General features: G+C 35.9%; 1 protein-coding gene and 1 non-coding gene across 4 annotated transcripts; both read left to right on the top strand.

Moving 5' to 3' along the window:
* Positions 1 to 1,704: 1,704 nt before the first annotated feature.
* On the top strand, positions 1,705 to 19,973 carry LOC123314219 (sodium-dependent dopamine transporter). Of its 3 annotated transcripts, none has more exons than XM_044899361.1 (11): positions 1,705 to 1,970; positions 8,738 to 8,936; positions 13,846 to 13,980; positions 15,231 to 15,385; positions 15,614 to 15,717; positions 16,306 to 16,579; positions 16,733 to 16,836; positions 17,316 to 17,553; positions 17,616 to 17,844; positions 17,988 to 18,256; positions 18,634 to 19,973. In XM_044899361.1, exons 2-11 carry the CDS (start codon positions 8,768 to 8,770, stop codon positions 18,766 to 18,768), a joined length of 1,812 nt encoding a protein of 603 aa, XP_044755296.1. In that variant the 5' UTR covers positions 1,705 to 1,970; positions 8,738 to 8,767; the 3' UTR covers positions 18,769 to 19,973. The 3 variants fall into 3 exon arrangements, with proteins under 3 accessions (XP_044755296.1, XP_044755293.1, XP_044755294.1); XM_044899358.1 differs by having other exon boundaries at positions 8,733 to 8,936; XM_044899359.1 differs by having other exon boundaries at positions 1,705 to 2,039; positions 8,733 to 8,936.
* On the top strand, positions 18,530 to 18,602 carry Trnav-uac. Its single transcript has one exon. It is a non-coding gene; the product is annotated as a tRNA-Val (tRNA).
* Positions 19,974 to 20,340: the final 367 nt, after the last annotated feature.

Raw genomic sequence — 20,340 nt, 5'->3', positions numbered from 1 at the left:
AGCGTACAGCGTACGTAGTTTGTCTATGACAGCGTACGCTCTACTTTGATTTGAATTGAGTCCAGAACGAGCAACGAAAACAGATTCTGGAGTTACGGACTGGAGGACTCGAGACAGAGAATGGACTAGCCGACTAGTTGTTCGACTTATTCGAGTTCGGATTGTCGGATTATGAATTGGATCGCGGAGTAGACAACTGACGTTAGAGTTTTGGAATAGACTAGCCAATTTCAATATGTCCGGACTAGAAACTGGACTGGAACTGATCTTTGGACTAGTTATATCTCTGGACCGGATCAGGTCGGAACTGATCCATGAAATTGTTTGGATCAGCCTTCCCTATAATGGTCGAAGAGAAATCAGTACTTATTTATCTGTCACCGAAGTTACACATCATAGCTCTGTGACATCAGAGTCATAGAAGGGAAGCCACTGTACTCATTGGACGGTGAAAGCCATGTGGACCAATGGAAATTTTAAATACGAAGCATTTATTCATTTTATAATTTTGATAATTCCAAGTTTGTGGTATGAAATATTCCTGCGATATGGTATTATTATCGAGTTTCGACCTTGGAAACAAATAGACGTTGTTGGGATATGGTATTTGTGATATGACACTCGCCTACCGCAAAAAAAGGGAGTTACATTGTTTTCCACTTTAGGATTAATCAATCTTCCTTGACACCAAACTTCATTTAGATTTTATTAAACCAACTCGCGAAATCCTAAAAAATGATTTATACTATGCCCCGAGCCCCAAGTTTAGCCTGAAGGACGTCATGTTATTTCAGATCACTTTAATCAAGTAACATCGAAGTTACTGGACACCTACACTTATATTTCCCAGCATATTTAGTACTGTTATTTTTATATCTAAATGTAATGAATGTTATGAATAAAAAAAATTGACTCACCGAAAGAATAAATCTCAATGTTTTATTATTGTCAACGAATGTGACCGTTTATCTTGGTGGCAGCACAATGCAACGAAATATTTTGTCGATATTATCGAATATTTTGATAAAAGTGTAGGTAGTTGATATATTCATAGGTTTTATCGCGAAATATGCATATAGTTATAATTTGTTTTTATTACGCACAACTATCAATACAGCCATGGAATGGATGAGGCCGTTCAAACAGTTTTTATTTGGGGTTTTCGAAATATACGTTCCAGTTTTGATGAAAAACACTGATTTGCTATTTGCTATAGATACTTGGAAATTTTTATAGGGTAAAATTTCAAATGGATATATATCTACAAATTATAAGTGTTATTGGGAATAGCTTCTAATGGTTTACAATGTTTACAACTGTGTCCGATAGGTGGCGTTAAAATTGAATTGGAGAAATTTTTGAAATGCTCCTGATGGCTAGGCCAATTTTATTGAAAATTTTGTAGGGGTAGCTCAAAAAATGTTATGAAAGACCCAGAGGGGGATCACCCCTCTGGTTTTTTCGCCACTTTTCATTTACATCCTGTTTATGAACACATGTTGATTAATAAATAGGATAATTTGGCTGGTATTTGAGGAAAATGAATTCAAAAGCGCACAAATTAATGATTTATGTTGCTATATCACACAATAACATCTTTAGGTGGATGAGAGTTTCAACTTCCTTCATCCATGTGGTAGTCAAACACTTTTGTTGGTTCATTCTTTACAGTGTGGTCGTAATTTAACTCTTTTAGTTGAATTGAAAGCGATTCAAGCCAAAATCCTCAGATTTCTCCACCTAAGGGGACCTTTCCTATCCCTCCCACAGGCTAAATTTCCCATTTCCGAAGTTCCAGAAGAAAAGCTCGTGCAGGACGCATGCGGTTCCTCTTCGTGGTCTCACCTTCCTCACCATCGCCGGCGGCTGTACAAGAAAATAGCGGGTGGTTAGATGGACCACACCGAAACATCGCATCGCAGCAGCAACCACGCGCTGGCACCAGCTATGCATCAGGGCAGATCGCACTGGTGAGTGATAAGTTAACTTTGTGGCTTCGAAAATTACAAGAGATGATCTAGATTTAGAATATCGAAAATGTGAGTGATTTCCTGTTGACTTTTCCCGATTTTCAACTGTTTTTCGCGAGAGTTTTTCCGATTTTACGCTCGGACTTGGGTTGTTTAACTACTGAAACTTAGGATAAGTTTACACGTCTATAGTAAATTGTTTTTCCTCTCTGATACGTATAGGGAGTAACGCAGAACATATTCGAGAATGATATTTTTCCATAACGAAAAGTTTCCAGTATTCAAATTGATGAAAGAATAAAGAAAATTTCTGCTTCATTGCGATATCTCAAATTTTCCTTCGCTTTTGCATTTATAAAAGACCTCATACCAGTGGTGGTTCCAGGAGTGATTTTGGGAATTTTTCGAAGGTTATCTTTAGAGATTATCTTCCAGGAAAATCATCGTATATCTAAACTAAACATAATACATATTCTAAAAGAGCAACTCTTCTAGTAATGAATTTGAGAATTTCATCTATTTCGGTACAACCGTTCGGTCTTGAGGAAGTTTTAACTGACCCCATCTTTTTGGGAATTTTTCGAAGGTCAATGTTCGAGTAGTTTTTCTTCCAGGAAAATAATCGTAGATATAAATGTGATACATATTCTGAAAGAGCTACTCTTCTTGTAGTAAATTTGAGAATTTCATCCATCTCGGCGCAACCGTTCGGTCTTGATGAATTCTCAAGTGAAATTTGCAATTTTTGAAAATTGCCATTTCCAAGATGAAAATCTAAACGTAGAGAGATGGGCTTCCGAAATTGCCCGCAATAGATTAAGCGTGTTCGAAAACCTATATTTTCATGCTAAACTCTCGAATATCTGACACTGTTTGGGAGAAAATAATTTTTTTTGTTTTTCCACTTTTCATTTTCGAGTTGACTTCGAAGAGCTCTCTGGACTACAATTCTCTATTGAAGCATCAACTGTTTGGTTATCTAGAATCTTCAGAACAAATTCTATGCACCCTATATTCTAGGACAGTAATAGAACATCCTGATTTTCAGACAGAGTAGCAAATAGGTGATTTTAGGGGGGTCTAACCCCTTGCTCATTTTTGACGCAAAAAATCGAGATTTTCGAAATCGAGTTTTTATGCTAGGATGGAAGCCTTGGCAATGCTGATTATAAAACTGAAAATCCCAATTGGATCAGACAAATATAACAGTAGATATCGCAGATTGAAAATTGCAATTTTTGAAAAAGGCCATTTCCGAGATGAAAAACTAAACGAAGAGAGATGGGCTTCCGAAATTGCTCGCAATAGATTCAGCATGTTCGAAAACCTATATTCTCATGCCAAACTCTCGAATATCTGACACTGTTTAGGAGAAAATATTTTTTTTTGTTTTTCCACTTTTCGTTTTCGAGTTGACTTCGAAGAGCTCTCTGGACTACAATTCTCTATAGAATCATCAACTGTTTGGTTATCTACAATCTTCAAAACAAATTCTATGCACTCCATATTCTAAAACAGTAATAGAACATCCTGATTATCAGACAGAGTAGCAAATAGGTGATTTTAGGGGGGTCTAACCCCTTGCTCATTTTTGACCCAAAAAATCGAGATTTTCGAAATCGAGTTTTTGTGCTAGGGTAAAAGCCTTGGCAATGCTGATTATAAAACCGGAAATCCCAATTGGATCTGACGAATATAACAGGAGATATCGCAGATTGAAAATTGCAATTTTCGAAAAATGCCATTTCCAAGATGAAAATCTAAACAAAAGCAGATAGGCTTTCAAAATTGCTCGCAATAGATTGAGCGTGTTCGGGAATCCACATTTTCATATCAAACTTTCGGATATCTAACACTGTTTACCAAAAAATAAAATTTTAATTTTTCCATTTTCCAACCTTCAATTTAGGTGGTATCACTGGTATCTAGCAAAAAAATCATAGTAGAGCTAAAGGTGATACAAACACTGAAAGATCAATCTTTCTTTAGTGATAAATCCCGACATTTTATCCACGATGGCGCAACCGTTCGATCTTGAGGAAGTTTTAACTGCACCCAACTTTTTGGGAATTTTTCGAAGTTCTTCTTTAGAGTCGTTTATCTTCTAGGAAAATTATCGTAGATCTAAATGTGATACATATTCTGAAAGAGCAACTCTTCTAGTGATAAATCTCGGAATTTAATCAACCTCGGTGCAACCGTTCGGAACAACCTCTTCTAGAAGTAAATATCCGAAAAAAAATTGCTTTTTGGCAGTTTCGTAAAATAAACCATGAAAACCGGAAATTTTTTTCCATAGTTTTCATTATCTACGCATTGAAAATCATTAATTAACATTTCCCTGAAATATTTCCTATGAAATAGTTGAATAAATAGTTATTGAAATAGGCGAAGCCTAATATTTATGGTGTATGGTGGATCATATAATTTTTTTTTTTGAGCAGCCCGCTAAAGATGGCACCTGAAAAGCAATTATTAATGTTTTGTTAGAAACAAAAGAAAATTGAATGAAATGAAATTTGAGCAGACATAATTTGGAAGCGAGAAGGATGAATGAGATGGAAACAATTCAACTCTAAAATATTTGCCGTTTTAATGGAATTTCCTCTTCAAATTAATTTCCACGTGGGTGTAAATTGAACCTAGTTGGATATAATTCCACAAAGAATCAGAATTCAACATCAAGACGTATGTGTGTGAAGGACTTGTTAACTCTCGATTGTTATGGCCGTTATGGGTCATTTTTTTAGAGAGATACTCCGAGAATTCCCCTAAAAATGGAATAACGAGAAAGATTTTCATCCAACTGATTATTCTTCTTTTGATTATTTTGGTATAAATTTGATTAGTTTTCGATAATTATCACATATAGCTTAGTCATAAGAAAATTCAATGAAAATTTGAATTGAATAATACAAAATTTTAATAGCTTTCACATTAAAACTCAAATATAGTCGGAGTAGGAAGTATTTACTCGAATATATCCTTTCATTTGTTATACCATACGAAAATCCATTTGATCTTTGCCGAATGAAAAAAATCTTACACTATGTCATGAATTGTTAATAGTATTTTTTTGAAAAGATTAGGTCATCCGCTTCCTTTTTGCTTCAATGTATTTTGAGCAGTTACTACCCTATAAAATCACCCCAACTTCTCACAAGATAAAAATTTGCAGCTGGAAAACTTCTACTCTGAATCTCATTACCTGTAACATTAGCTTGTTCGCCAGATAAAGGTTCAACGGAATATCTCTTGTCCTTTCAATTATATAAACTGAAGGTGTTCCCATTTTTGACACCCCATATTTATTTTCAGAATGAGGGCATTCGACCCTATATTTCTTCACGAAATAGTGATTTTTCCGGCCAAGGATCAACTCCTTTGTTTTTCTGTATATTTTCCATTACTAACGCGAAGAAAATAACCCAAATCATTACAAAACTCAGAAAATGATTAATTTATTTAGTGCCCACTCGGTCAATCGGGTCTGTCCAATCGACCAGAGGGATCAGCTTTGTCCAGCTCGTTGCAGGACATGTGTCCAAGGCAGATGACAGAAGGCTTTGTCCCATTGATGGCTCGAATAATAAGTCCCACTTGTAGAGTAAGCCGACCAGCAGGGATGAATGACTGTCTGATATTTCATTACAAATGGGTTATTTCGAACGGATTGTTTTGCGTTTTCGATTTTCGATCGAAACGATATGTTCACGGGCAAATTAATGTTGTCTATCAAAAGTAGATGATACTCAGGATCGTAGGACTGATTACTGGCTTCCACCTCTGAATCGACGTCCAGACCAATGGTTATAAAGCTCTCAATACTTCGGAGATTCACACCTTTTTTTAATTTTCAAATTGTCTTCGAACGTAGGATAATAAGTAGGTATTGATTTGACGCTAGCTGTCAACAGTTGTGATCAAGAGCGCCTCAAAAGACACCTTAAAAGGGCACACATCTTCATCACATCCACATCTACATTACACGCTAAGGGCCCTGAATTTCACAGCCAAGTTTCCTTGATGACATGGGAATACTGTTGTACAATATTAATCAAGTGGCTACAGGCAACTGCAGTTTTAACAGCAGTCAACTTTTTGGGAATTTTTCGAAGGTCATCTTTAGAGTCGTTTATCTTCCAGGAAAATCATCGTAGATCTAAACGTGATACATATTCTGAAAGAGCAACTCTTCTAGTAATAAATCTGAGAAGTTCACCCATCTCGGCGCAACCCTTCGGTCTTGAGGAAGTTTTAACTGAACCCAACTTTTTGGGAATTTTTCGAAGGTCAGCTTTCGAGTAGTTTTTCTTCCAGGATAGTAATCGTTGATCTAAATGTGATTCATAATCTGATAGAGCAACTCTTCTAGTAATAAATCTGAGAAGTTCATCAATCTCGGCATAACCGTTCGGTCTTGACAAATCCTCAGGTGAAATTCGCAATTTTTGAAAAATGCCATTTCCTAGATGAAAATCTCAACGAAGGCAGATAGGCCTTCGAAACTGCCTGCAATAGATTCAGCGTGTTCGAAAACCTACATTTTCATACCAAAATTTCAAATATCCTGCCCAGTTTAGGAGAAAATAAGTTTTTCTGTTTTTCCACTTTTCATTTTCGAGTTGACTTCGAAGATCTCTCTGGACTACAATTCTCTATTGAATCATCAACTGTTTGGTTTTCTAGAATCTTCAAAACAAATTCAATGCACTCCATATTCTAGGACAGTAATAGAACATCCTGATTTTTTGACAGAGTAGCAAATAGGTCATTTTAGGGGGGTCTAACCCCTTGCTCATTTTTGACCCAAAAAATCTAGATTTTCGAAATCGATTTTTTGTGCTTGGGTGGAAGCCTTGGCAACGCTGATCATAAAACCGGAAATCCCAATTGAATCAGACAAATATAACAGGAGATAACGCAGATTGAAAATTGCAATTTTTGAAAAATGCCATTTCCAAGATGAAAATCTGAACGAAGGGAGATAGACTTTCGAAATTGCTCGCAATAGATTCAGCGTGTTCGAAAACCTATATTTCCATGCCAAACTTTCGAATATCTGACACTGTTTAGGAGAAAATAAATTTTTTTGTTTTTCCACTTTTCATTTTTGAGTTGACTTCGAAGAGCTCTCTGGAGTGCAATTCTCTATTAAATAATCAACTGTTTGGTTTTCTAGAATCTTCAAAACATATTCTATGCACTCCATATCCTAAGACAGTAATAGAACATCCAGATTTTCAGACAGAGTAGCAAATAGGTGATTTTAGAGGGGTCTAACCCCTTGCTCATTTTTGACCCAAAAAATCGAGATTTTCGAAATCGAGTTTTTGGGCTAGGGTGGAAGCCTAGGCAACGCTGATTATATAACTGGAAATCCCAATTGGATCAGACAAATATAACAGGAGATATCGCAGATTGAAAATTGCAATTTTTGAAAAATGCCATTTCCAAGATGAAAATCTAAACGAAGGGAGATAAGCTTTCGAAATTGCTCGCAATAGATTCAGCGTGTTCGAAAACCTATATTTCCATGCCAAACTTTCGAATATCTGACACTGTTTAGGAGAAAATAAATTTTTTTGTTTTTCCACTTTTCATTTTTGAGTTGACTTCGAAGAGCTCTCTGAACTACAATTCTTTATTAAATAATCAACTGTTTGGTTTTCTAGAATCTTCAAAACATATTCTATGCACTCCATATCCTAAGACAGTAATAGAACATCCAGATTTTCAGACAGAGTAGCAAATAGGTGATTTTAGAGGGGTCTAACCCCTTGCTCATTTTTGACCCAAAAAATCGAGATTTTCGAAATCGAGTTTTTGGGCTAGCGTGGAAGCCTAGGCAACGCTGATTATATAACTGGAAATCCCAATTGGATCAGACAAATATAACAGGAGATATCGCAGATTGAAAATTGCAATTTTTGAAAAATGCCATTTCCAAGATGAAAATCTAAACGAAGGGAGATAAGCTTTCGAAATTGCTCGCAATAGATTCAGCGTGTTCGAAAACCTATATTTCCATGCCAAACTTTCGAATATCTGACACTGTTTAGGAGAAAATAAATTTTTTTGTTTTTCCACTTTTCATTTTTGAGTTGACTTCGAAGAGCTCTCTGAACTACAATTCTTTATTAAATAATCAACTGTTTGGTTTTCTAGAATCTTCAAAACATATTCTATGCACTCCATATCCTAAGACAGTAATAGAACATCCAGATTTTCAGACAGAGTAGCAAATAGGTGATTTTAGGGGGGTCTAACCCCTTGCTCATTTTTGACCCAAAAAATCGAGATTTTCGAAATCGAGTTTTTGTGCTAGGGTGGAAGCCTTGGTAATGCTGATTATAAAACCGGAAATCCTAATTGGATCAGACTAATATAACTGGAGATAACGCAGATTGAAAATTGCAATTTTCGAAAAATGCCATTTCCAAGATGAAAATCTAAAAGAAGGGAGATAGACCTTCAAAATTGCTCGCAATAGATTCAGCGTGTTCGAAAACCTATATTTCCATACCGAAGTTTCAAATATCTGGCCCTGTTTAGGAGAAAATAATTTTTTTTGTTTTTCCACTTTTCATTTTCGAGTTGACTTCGAAGAGGTCTCCCCCCACTGGAACCACCCTTGTCCTGAAGCAACAATGCCCTGTAAGGCATCCAGTGGGGAGATGAACCATATCCTTGCTACTAAGATCTAGATACTTATAATAATAATATCGCGCCATTTTTAATGTGAGCTCATTTTTTTTGCAGCGTAGACGGCACACTAGATTGGTTGCCGTCCACGGATGTCTAAGGAAATTTTAAAGAGCCCCAGGGCAACCCTGCCCCCCGCCGTGACCGAAGAGCGTGAGACCTGGGGCAAGAAAGTTGATTTCCTCTTATCTGTCATCGGTTTCGCTGTGGATTTGGCCAATGTCTGGAGGTTTCCTTATCTTTGTTACAAAAATGGAGGGGGTAAGTTGAAGGAGAAATTTTAGAATAGCATCTGATAGAAAAAAACATTTTGAAACGAATATTTTTGAAGTAAATTGATGGTAGTTCAGTGGATCCTATCAAAAACGTTCTGGGTGAATCATTAAATTCGTCAACTCTGATACTTTGGTGGAAAATCGAAAAATTCAGGGTTGCGAAGTTTACTTTTCGTACACGCCGGATTCCTTCGAAAATTCCCTTATCGGTTCGGTCAGAAATCTGTTATCTGATTCGCATTATCGAATGAATAGGTGAAATGCCTCCCTTAAATCGATGGGATTCCATCTACGCTCGTCCATACTAACGTTAACATGAAAAATACGCGTCACTTGACCCCCTTAGGCGTAATGGTTTGTGTCCCCCGAAACCCCGACAACTTTCTTAGACCCATTTCGGAAATTCGCCCTGCCATTGAAGTTTGATTTATTTAATTTCCTGGGAATATCCTGGGACGTCCGAGAGTCAAAGGAGCCTTCCGACTACGGTTTATTATGAACCACTATAAAGGTCCTTGCATCCTCAAACATGAATCTCTTCTACAATCAGGCCTGCTGGTCTTTCAAAATTTATCTGAACGTAATGATAAAGGTTTTGAGGATAACTGGTACATGTGAAAATTGAAGGTTATATTGTAGGCACCTTCTAAAAGAACAATATAAGTAAAATAGTGTTGTTAGTATTGTTATTTCTTCGCTCATTCTATCTGGAATACGTTGATTATTTGCTGATTTTATTTGAAAGCTGCAAAGTGATCTTTAGATTATATTCCTTAGCTTTGAATCACTTGACTTAGCACTCAAAAACTATAAGATACATAGACTGTTCTCTGCTGGTAACAAATTGGCGAATGCGCTAATCTGGATCATTAAACTTGAGCAAAAACCGTTTTATTATGTGGAATATTTTGCGGAATTTTATGCCTCTGAAAGTCTCTTAATGCCAATGCTTCGGAGGCGACTTCCTTATGAAATAATTTATGATAACTATGGGAAAATTGTCTTACTCGAAAATTGGTGATGTGATCACTTAAATTCCTTCCAAATTAAAAAAAAATTATTCAGAAAAACGTATGTTTTCGTAATCGATGAATTAAAACTGAGCTTTCCAGTTTATATTATTCCAAAATTCGTTTCAAATATTGCCCCAGCCAATTTGGATAGGTGACAACGCAGTGAAATATATCGCCCTACAGCGAAACATAATTATTGCTCGATATTGAAGCCGCCGATGAAGGGTTAAAGTGACAGAGGGATGGGGATGTCTCCATGCCATTAATCGCACCCTGATTCAATTTTAGGAACCATTAACTCCACTCCGGGGCAACTATTGGGAATGCCTGAAATGCGAAAATGTAAAACAAAAAGGTGTTTACTCGTTGCATCGGAAACTGAACCACTTATTCAATGAAAGTATTAAATTTGGTAACTATACCGTTTTTGATATAGAAACCTACCATTGCACTGTGTGTTTTTCACGGATTATCCGAATTTTCTATCGGAAAAACTATCGAACATTGGCATTTATGAAGTACGTAATTACAGTTTGTTAAAAAAAATATTTGCAGATTTGACTGGGTCTAAAAAAGGTTTGGAGACAATTTCTGAGAACTTTCTTTTATTTTCACACCCAATTTAGCTGGAAACAGCATGTTGTGGAAACATCATGCTGGTCAATGAATAATTGATGAAAATTTTTTTAAGTTATATTCATATTGATTTTCAGTATTCATCGAAATATGTATCAAATGAATTTTTAATTACTTTAGGGTGATTCTGAAAAAATATTTGAATCTTGGAACTCAAAATTGATTGGGTATTCGGAAAATAAAAAAATAAATTTTTGCAAAATTACCATTTAATTTTGAAAACCAGTTGAATTTGCAGAATTAATTTCTGTTGAATACCTTTCCATGTCTATGACTATAAGTTTTCCGACAGAATGGTTAAATATGCTGCAAAAAATACTATCATATGGATGGTGTATCTTTGCTCAATGAATAAGTTACAAAATCCGTCCGCCTTCCTAAGTAGAAGGGACTGTATCCACTTTGTTACAAATAATGAAAAAGGGATAATTGCTTGTCATAGAAGAAATTTTAAAGAACAAAAGGAATAAAAATAGAAAAATTTTTTGCTCTAACTGAGTTAATGTGCAGCCTCATTATTAGTGGAAGTTTGATCATGTTTATATTCAATTCAGACTAAGAAAATCGACTTTGAGTTATAAAGTATTGTTGTCGATATGTTTTTTGTTCACATAGTCCAAATATTCTGAGAAGATATCTCTTGGGAATTCAAATATTTATAATGGAGTGTATGTTTTATTGGCGCATACGCCATTTTGCACCACAAAGCTGACACTCATCGAAATATATCGTACTTTAAAATTGAGATGAACTCACTCTTGCTCATTGTGAAGAAAAAGATGAAATAATTTTCATTAATATAATGAATTTGCAGAATTTGGATGAATATTATCGCTTTTGTCAGGGAAAACGTTCTCAAAGATATTTCAGGATTAGTTTGAGTGTTTGATTATATCTTATTAATCTTTCTAAACATACTCTTTCTTCTGGTATAAAAGTAGCGATGTATGTATAAAGAATCTGTATAGGTGAACACTCCAGTTATAAATTTGTACAAGGCGCCAGAAGCGTCAGCGTTTTCCTAATTTTTTTCATTTCGTTTCAGATAGTGGAATTCGAAATAATTCTTTCTTCGTGTTCTATAAGTATTATCCTCAGAAATCATAGGTACATCAAAAACAAGCTGCCTTATGTGACTTTCGCATTCCAGATTCTCTTCTCCGAGAAATGGCGTCTTGGCTCTCCCCTAGACAACTTCTTCGAACGGGTCATTTCCGATATAGCTTCTCGCGCCCCCAAAGACACAAAGAACAGGAAGAAAGTCGCCCGTAGTACTGTCTCTTTATTCGACGTAAGACCATTAGGATCGGCAGTCGTAGAATCGGGGAATACTAATTGCGTCAGAATTTCATTTAATATTTCGAGAAATCTTCATCCGATTTGGTGCTGGGGACGCAAGGAGCAGATCGAGGACGCGGTGAGTGCCGAGATCACATCCCAGTCTTTGATCCTTTCCGATTGCCGTTTTAGCGTTCCCTAATGGAATTAAAGGCACCGTTACACGGTACGGGAAAAGATCACTGAATTATCCTTGGGCATATTATCTGAGACAAGAGGCAGTATTCGATTAATCGGAAGTCAAGTCTCGTGCGTTAATTTTTCGATATTGGTGTTGAAATAGGGGCATGAAAGCTCAATGATACAGGAAAAGACACCATACTGCATTTACTTTTATTTCAGCACTAGGTTGGCCATGGAAATTTGACACATTCCACTCTGTACAGCATAGACATAGAGTCTATGTCTCTATGTCTATGCTGTACAGTACGAAAATGTGGGATTATGACGCTTGTCAAAACATTTTTGGGTTTTAAATCAACGCTATGTTGCCCGTTCTACGTAAAAGTTTCTGTTGATACGTATTTTATCGCAATGTCGAATCTCTTCGGAAAATATGTGACGAACATACTTCAAGTTTATACAAACTGATTGAAGGCATACCAAATCCAGTTATTTGCATGGAAAATACAAGAGATCAGTATAATATCATAGTATGAACTAGCTTGAGGAGAGTTAATGTTCGTTATCTTCTTTGGCTAAAGTTTGAAAACGTTACATCAGTTGCAGATTTCAAAAATATTAACCCGAAGATGAAATCCATATGATGCAGTGGTTGGGAATGGGTATCTCCCAAAGGAATTAACAGATAATTACAAGAATGATAAATTCTTCAACAAAAATCATCTTGCATCAATAAAAGTAAAAGGAATTAAAGGAAGTTTCAAGTCAAGATGAACTTCACCTTTGAATAAAAATTTCACTTGAATAAACAATAAACAGGACAACTGGCGCGTATTTGTGGATGCTCATCTCAATACATTGATATAAAAATAATAATAATTAGGTATTTATTGGTACCTTAAGACATTTACAATGTATAGGACAAGTCAAACGAAAAATAGATAAAATTAATTTTCGGGAACTTATTCTACGATGACATTAATCGAAAATCCTGTAGTAAACTTTTCGCATTAATTCGCTCAAACATAAAATTCTCAAATGCCACCACTTTTTTGGGTCTCCCAATAGAAGGAAATTCTTTGTCATCCTCTTCATTCACAATCTTTCTGATTGTGAAAATATTCAGCTGAACTATGAGTCGTTCAGATTCAGATGAAACATCATATAAATTCTCTTACATTGAATATGTTCGCTACCGTCTGACGTATTGTGGATTTTAGAATATCAGGGTATAACTATTTGAATGAGCGGACCTGAATTCTAAATAGCACTTCCTGAAACCCTGTCTCTTTTTTCAACCACTTTCGGCAATTTCGAAATAAAAATTGATATTAATTGTGGCAACGGCGTAACCTATGGCATTAACGACATTTCATGAGTGCCAACCTAACTCCGTTCTAGTTACAAAAACTTGAGAAAATTATTTCATGGCCAACAGACTGCTTAAATGAAGGTGAATGGAGTATAGTTCTTTACACTCGTGATCAGGAATGTATCAAGAGCTACAACCATCGCACAAGATCGGCTTATACGGTATCTGCATGACGAATCCTTTCTCCACAGCATCCAAAATTAAAACAGCTCTTTCCTACAAGCTACCGGTAGGGTAGCTTCCGAAATAGGTAGCATTAGCTTCAATTTGAGGGTCAGACATCCGCGATTTAGTAGGGAACAGCGGTGTGTAAGATATCGTTGAGCTCTCGACAGTGATATAGCTTTAGTACAAAATTTGAAGTGATTATTTCTTCTGGATGATTTTGGCAATGCACTTTTATTCTGTTACAGGGGCGTTTTTGGTTCCTTACTGCATTATGTTGGTTATCGGTGGCATACCTTTATTTTACATGGAATTGGCACTGGGACAATACAATAGAAAAGGGGCGATAACATGCTGGGGAAGACTTTGTCCTTTGTTCAAAGGTAAGGCAGCATTAAAACATTCATCAATTTTATTTTACCTTCAGAGTATTTGATTCTGCAATGGACATTTCTTAAACATTTGTCTGAGGCAAGTTTAGCTTAATCGTCATATAGTTCATCATCATATAAGATTTTGAATCATCATGTTCAAATTTGAAATGGAACTGGTAAAATCGTGCAAAAATAGGATTCTCGAAGATCCTACCATAGGGAATAGTTGTGGAATTGATCGATTAGGAATCAGAAATAGAGAAACTGTTTTTCGTTCACCTTCTTCACAGCGAATTCATAAATATACGTCTTGTCTTCTTACCTTCTCGGAGAAGGAAGATTTTCTCGTGAAATGGAGAGTGAAAATCTCGGGAAGTTCCGTAAATGCGTTCCTGAGTGCTCCTTCTGACATAATTCCGATATTATAGTAATATAGTGACCATTTTTTATTGTCCCATTACATTTGCTGAATATTGATGTTGAAATCCGTGGCTGAGTGCTCTGAGCCGCTGAAGAATGCCTTTTGTGACCGTTGGAGAAATAGACTTCATATTGTTCCATTCCCGCACTTACACAATGAATTTTCCACGACGTTTTCCGTTCCTAGTTTCCGGAGATTAGTGGAAAAGTGGATAATTGAGTCGAGAAATCCGCTTGGGGTTTTCGGCAGCGATTACATGGAAACGCAGCATACTTTTCTGGAACGCTCGTATGCTTCTTCTTCACATTGGATTCTTGTGGCCCTTGCATGGCCTTTCCCCTAAAGCCTTTTCCCTCTTAACAGATAAAAAGGGTGAGCTAACAGTGCTCGATCATATCTTGAAAAGCGTTCGAGATAAATGAACGATTTTTTTATTGAATTTCCAAAGATTTTTCAAGTCTTCTTCAGTTTTTCCGAACCCCTTACAGGATGAAGACACTGCGAAAATGACCTTAAAAAATTTCTAAGTCTTGTTTGAATGGTTCTTGAAATTCATCTTAGGAATAAAACCAAGGACTATATAGGGTCTTCAAGAGACAAAAAATTGACTTTTTTCAAAGGTCGAAATATTCAGAATATGATATAGAAATTGGATATTCTCGTTTGAAAAAGCAGGGTGGTATCGTGTTTCAGCATTTCTGACAAAACCTGTAAGAATTTTTTCAAATTTCATTTGTTGACAACATTCTGTAGCTGAGATCAACCCCACTGTTCTAGTTTTTTCTCATTTCTTCAATCAGATTGAAACTGATATAATAATAAAGTTAATCAATTTCAGGTATTGGATATGCAGTTGTGTTGATTGCATTTTATGTTGATTTTTATTACAATGTGATCATCGCCTGGGCTTTGAGATATTTTTTTGCTTCGTTTACTGATTTGTTGCCATGGACAACGTGTGATAACTCTTGGAATACGCCAAATTGTAGACCTGTAAGTATGATCGTTTTCATGGAATTTATTTCCGATGTATTCTTTATTAATTTTTTATTCCATTCTTCATTTTAATACATTTTTTTGATTTAAAATGGAAGCAAAGGAGAAAATGTCACCGAATGTGATACATCGAGTGAAGCTTGGATAATATTCTTTGGAAATTTGTGATCACTTCTGTTCTATATTCAGATAATGAATAATTGCAATATCCCTGTAAATTTTCAGTTTGAATTTCCTACCAAACTTTTGAACGTGACCAACAACACCGACGTCATAGTGCAGGCATTGCCAGATTCAAGATTTGCATCAGCAGCATCGGAGTATTTCAAGTGAGTTTTACATAAATGAACAAATTGAATCGACAAAACATAGTACTACTGAAAGGCAGCATTTGGTCAAAGTTTCAAAAAAAAATGTACGGTATTTCAATAAAATCCCCTGTCTCCTTCATGTAGAGAATATAAAATACTCTTCTATACCCAAAGTCTTCATATCATATCCTGATCATGGTTGGCGTATTAAGTGTATTAGGTTGGACATAACTTCTCCCTTAGAATTGAACGATTCTTTCTATAAATATGGGAGAAATTATATCTTAATATAAAAGTGGAAAGTCTAGAAAAGCAACATACCTATTGGTATAATATTTAATTCGATTGTTTTTCAGTTATCCCACCTTATGGTAAAATCAACACCAATCGAAATACCAGCGCATTCGCCAAATTGCAACAGCTGTCTAAATCCTTTTTTAATAATAATCTAACATGATTATCGATTCATTCTTTGTGTAGTAGTATAAAATACCCCTTGATTATTCTTTCAATCAGTGATAATTTGCTGGTTCCGGCACAATCATACCTTCAACAGCAAAAACCCACTTCTTTATCTTCTTTTCTTATTGAAGACTTACCTTTCAGTCGTGCCATCTTGGAACTGCACAGGAGCGAGGGTTTGCACGATTTAGGCGCCATAAAGTGGGATATAGCCTTGTGCCTTCTGGCCGTCTACGTCATCTGCTATTTCTCACTCTGGAAGGGCATCTCTACGTCTGGAAAGGTGGTTTGGTTCACCGCCCTGTTTCCCTACGCCGTCCTGTTGATCTTGCTAGGCAGGGGGATTACCCTTCCAGGATCCGCGGAGGGGATAAAGTATTACCTGAACCCCAATTTCAACGCAATCACATCGGCTGAGGTGAGTAAAAAACGGCATTTTTATGCGTGAAACTGGAGAGACTTGAGCAATGGTTAAACTTGGGGTATTTGAGTCAAGAAATGGTCGAATGACAAAAAAATAAAAGGATTTTATTACCTCACAAATATTATTCAAACAAATGTAATTTTTCAGGTTTGGGTGGATGCAGCAACTCAAGTTTTTTTCTCATTAGGTCCTGGATTTGGCGTTCTCTTAGCCTACGCATCTTACAACAAATATCACAACAACGTCTATAAGTAAGTTGTGCGGAAGATTTTTAACTTAACCCTGATTTTTTCTGAAGCATGTCGATTTGATGTACCTATAACCATTCAGTCGACTTATCTGTACCCACAAAAGACGCATTAAACGTTTATGTCTTGGGGTAGTACGCTATCCAATTAAAATGTTTATTAGGAGGAGATCAATGAGGCTACTGGCTCAAGCTTAATATGCAGTTTCAATTAATTGCTTCTATGTTAAGTAAATAATTACCAGTCTTTGATCCAAATTGCCTCCTCGAAATTCGGATTGTTTAAACTTTTGCTTTACTGGGTGAGTGAAAAGTGATGAACAGAATTCATATCTTCGGTATTTCCAATTTTATTGAATAATGCTCGAATGAACCGATTTTTATTTCAAATTGTGCAACTTTTCTTGTTGCAAAGGCTTGAAGCCATCAAATTTTATGATACCAAAAACTTATTAGTATAATTTTGGATCTTAATGCTTGCAGAGATGCCATACTTACCAGCGTCATCAATTCAGCTACTAGTTTTGTGGCAGGCTTCGTCATATTCTCGGTTTTGGGCTATATGGCCCACTCTGCAGGCATACCAATCCAGGAGGTAGCTACTGAAGGTCCTGGTTTGGTCTTTATAGTTTATCCAGCAGCCATAGCCACTATGCCTGGTAGCATTTTCTGGGCTCTGATATTTTTCATGATGTTGTTGACCCTAGGCTTGGATAGTTCAGTGAGTTGATTACATATTTGTTATTTCTTTGTAGCTGTTATTGATATGTTGTTTATTTTCAGTTTGGTGGCTCAGAGGCTATTATTACTGCTTTGAGCGATGAATTTCCCAAGATTGGAAGACACCGGGAAATCTTCGTAGCTTGTCTTTTCTCCATTTATTTTTTGGTGGGTTTGGCATCCTGTTCCCAGGGAGGTTTTTACTTTTTTCATCTACTGGATCGGTACGCCGCTGGTTACTCCATGTTATTTGCCGTTTTTTTCGAGTCTATAGCTGTTTCCTGGATATATGGTAAGTGCAAAAGATGCCCATATGTGCACATGGAGCAACTTAAGAAATAATAATAATGAAAATAAGCGATCAATGGTACCACAAAGGACCCATTTATAGTCATACCCATTGTGATGAATCCTGAAACGATTTTTTACCTCTAGGGACCCAAAGGTTCTGTGACGACATCAAAGACATGATTGGTTTTGCCCCAGGCATCTACTGGAGGTTCTGTTGGAAGTTTGCGGCCCCACTTTTTCTTCTTTTCATAATTTTCTACGGGTTACTTGGCTATGAACCGCTAACTTACGAAAACTATGTCTACCCACTATGGGCAAATATTCTTGGTTGGATTCTCGCAGGATCGTCAGTTATGATGATACCACTTGTGGCTGTCATTAAAATCCTTTCTACTCCTGGATCTTTTCTGCAAGTGAGTATATGGCGTATAATGTTTTCAATAATAGTCATCAATGTTTATTCCATGAAGAATGTAATTCCACGAAAAAACCGATAGATTTAATTAATTTTTACCCTTTGGAATACAGAAACGCAACGAAATCGAAAAAAATGCTACTATTGCTATTTCATTTAGAGAGCCTAATAGCTCTACTATGCGGAGTTTCAGGCTTATCGATTTTTTCGGGGACACTATGTATATTTATTACTTCGGGTTTATAAGTCACAATTATATATATCATGTACAGGTTCCGTAGTGTAGCGGTTATCACGTCTGCTTTACACGCAGAAGGTCCCCGGTTCGATCCCGGGCGGAACCACTTTTTTTCATAGTCGACCTTTTTTTTACAGAGATTGAAAATTTTAACAACCCCTTGGCGAGACTCGCAAACTATAACACAAATAAACGGCAGCGTGCAATCAGGAAGCAATCAATTACGTTTGACTACACCGGAAGCTCCACATCCCACACCTGAGGAAGTGTGAGGAAAGAGATTAACCAAATTCCAAGAGTACTACGTGTGACGTATGAAGAATGTTGTAGGATTTTTAAGTTTTAAGTTATTAGTGTAGGTAAAAACCAACGAAAAATGTAGATGGCCTATATATCATTGTTTCATTTCGATTGAAGTATGTAGACCTTTTCTCGTTTTTGAACGAAGAATTTCATATTTCTGAGATCTTTCCGAAAAAAGGTGTATATCAACAAATTTAAATTACAGTTTTTTAGCAGCAGACAAAGTAACAATAAGTCTATGTAAAGGGTACAATGTAAAAAACGATCAAATATATAATGATATTGTTTAAATTTTATGATAATAGAAGATTTCCCTCTACTTCAGGCCTTCGAAAGTATTGGGAAATTTCCCTAAGATTGTTATAACTATGATAGTGAATGTATACCATTAAAAAATATATTTAATCCTCTCAAATGAGTATTGATGTGATAGAATCAACTTTGAAGGGTATTCAAAGCTTAAATGTATAAATAGACATAGTATTATGTAGTTTATAGAATAGAAGAATCTGTATATAAGATAAACAATTCATCAGTAAAGTACACCATTATAACTTCTGTTGTTTGTAACGTACGATGAGATAATAATTTTAATGAATCTTCCGAAAAATTAACAAGAATAGGGCAGGTTAATTTTTAGGAAATATTGTCAGATACGATTCCCAATTCAAGCAGCCATATTTTGAATGAAGTTTCATTCATTATGTAATTGGGAATAGCATTCGATTTTAAATAAATTTTACTAAGGAAATAAATGACTAGGTATATTAGCTCTAGGAAATTATAAACTTGTCCCCACAGGTGCTTGATATAATTGATGTTTTAGGCTAGATTATATGTGAAGTAAGATCTAGTTATATTGTCGTAAAAAATATTTTCCACATAACTTGTCCTAGAACTTTATTATAATACTTAAATAAGATATTTGTATGGATATTAAACTCAGCTTCTCGACTGTGGAACAGGATATAAAATAGAAAATATGTATCTTATAATATAAGGGTTGATATTTTCCCAAGCTATTTTCTGTAAGTTTGTAGCCAGAGACAACTCTCTGTTTGTAGCCATTATAACCAAAGAGTATTAATTTGGTTGCTGATGTTGAAAGGATTGCTTGCAACAGCCAATGCAAGCAGTCTAGAATGTTTGCTCGTTGCTTTAATAAAAATATTTATTTAAACGGAATGAGTTTTATTACATTGAGATGAGAGTTGAAATCGAAAATGAGAATTTTTTTATAATCGTGTAAGAAGAACATCTCTTCACCACTTTTCGCTCTTCATAGGCAAGTCAACAGCTTTTCTCAGTAAAATACATGGAGCGCATCCACCAAATTTCCATTACTTCTGGACTTCTACATTATTTTCGAATAAGAAATCCAATGTTTACGTTACATTTACATAATGTTAACATTCAAAATGATTGAATTTCTTCTAATCAACTTCAAGAAGGTAACAAACACTCCGTTGTGCATGGGGGTAGAAACATAACAAATTCCTCCCCAAATTGCCTAATAATAAACAGGAATTTTTTTCTTCCAA

The sequence above is a fragment of the Coccinella septempunctata genome, chromosome 5, assembly GCF_907165205.1.
Source record: "Coccinella septempunctata chromosome 5, icCocSept1.1, whole genome shotgun sequence".
Lineage (NCBI taxonomy): Eukaryota > Metazoa > Arthropoda > Insecta > Coleoptera > Coccinellidae > Coccinella > Coccinella septempunctata.
The sequence above is the reverse complement of the archived record's forward strand: the minus strand, read 5'-3'. Positions and strand labels throughout refer to the sequence as shown.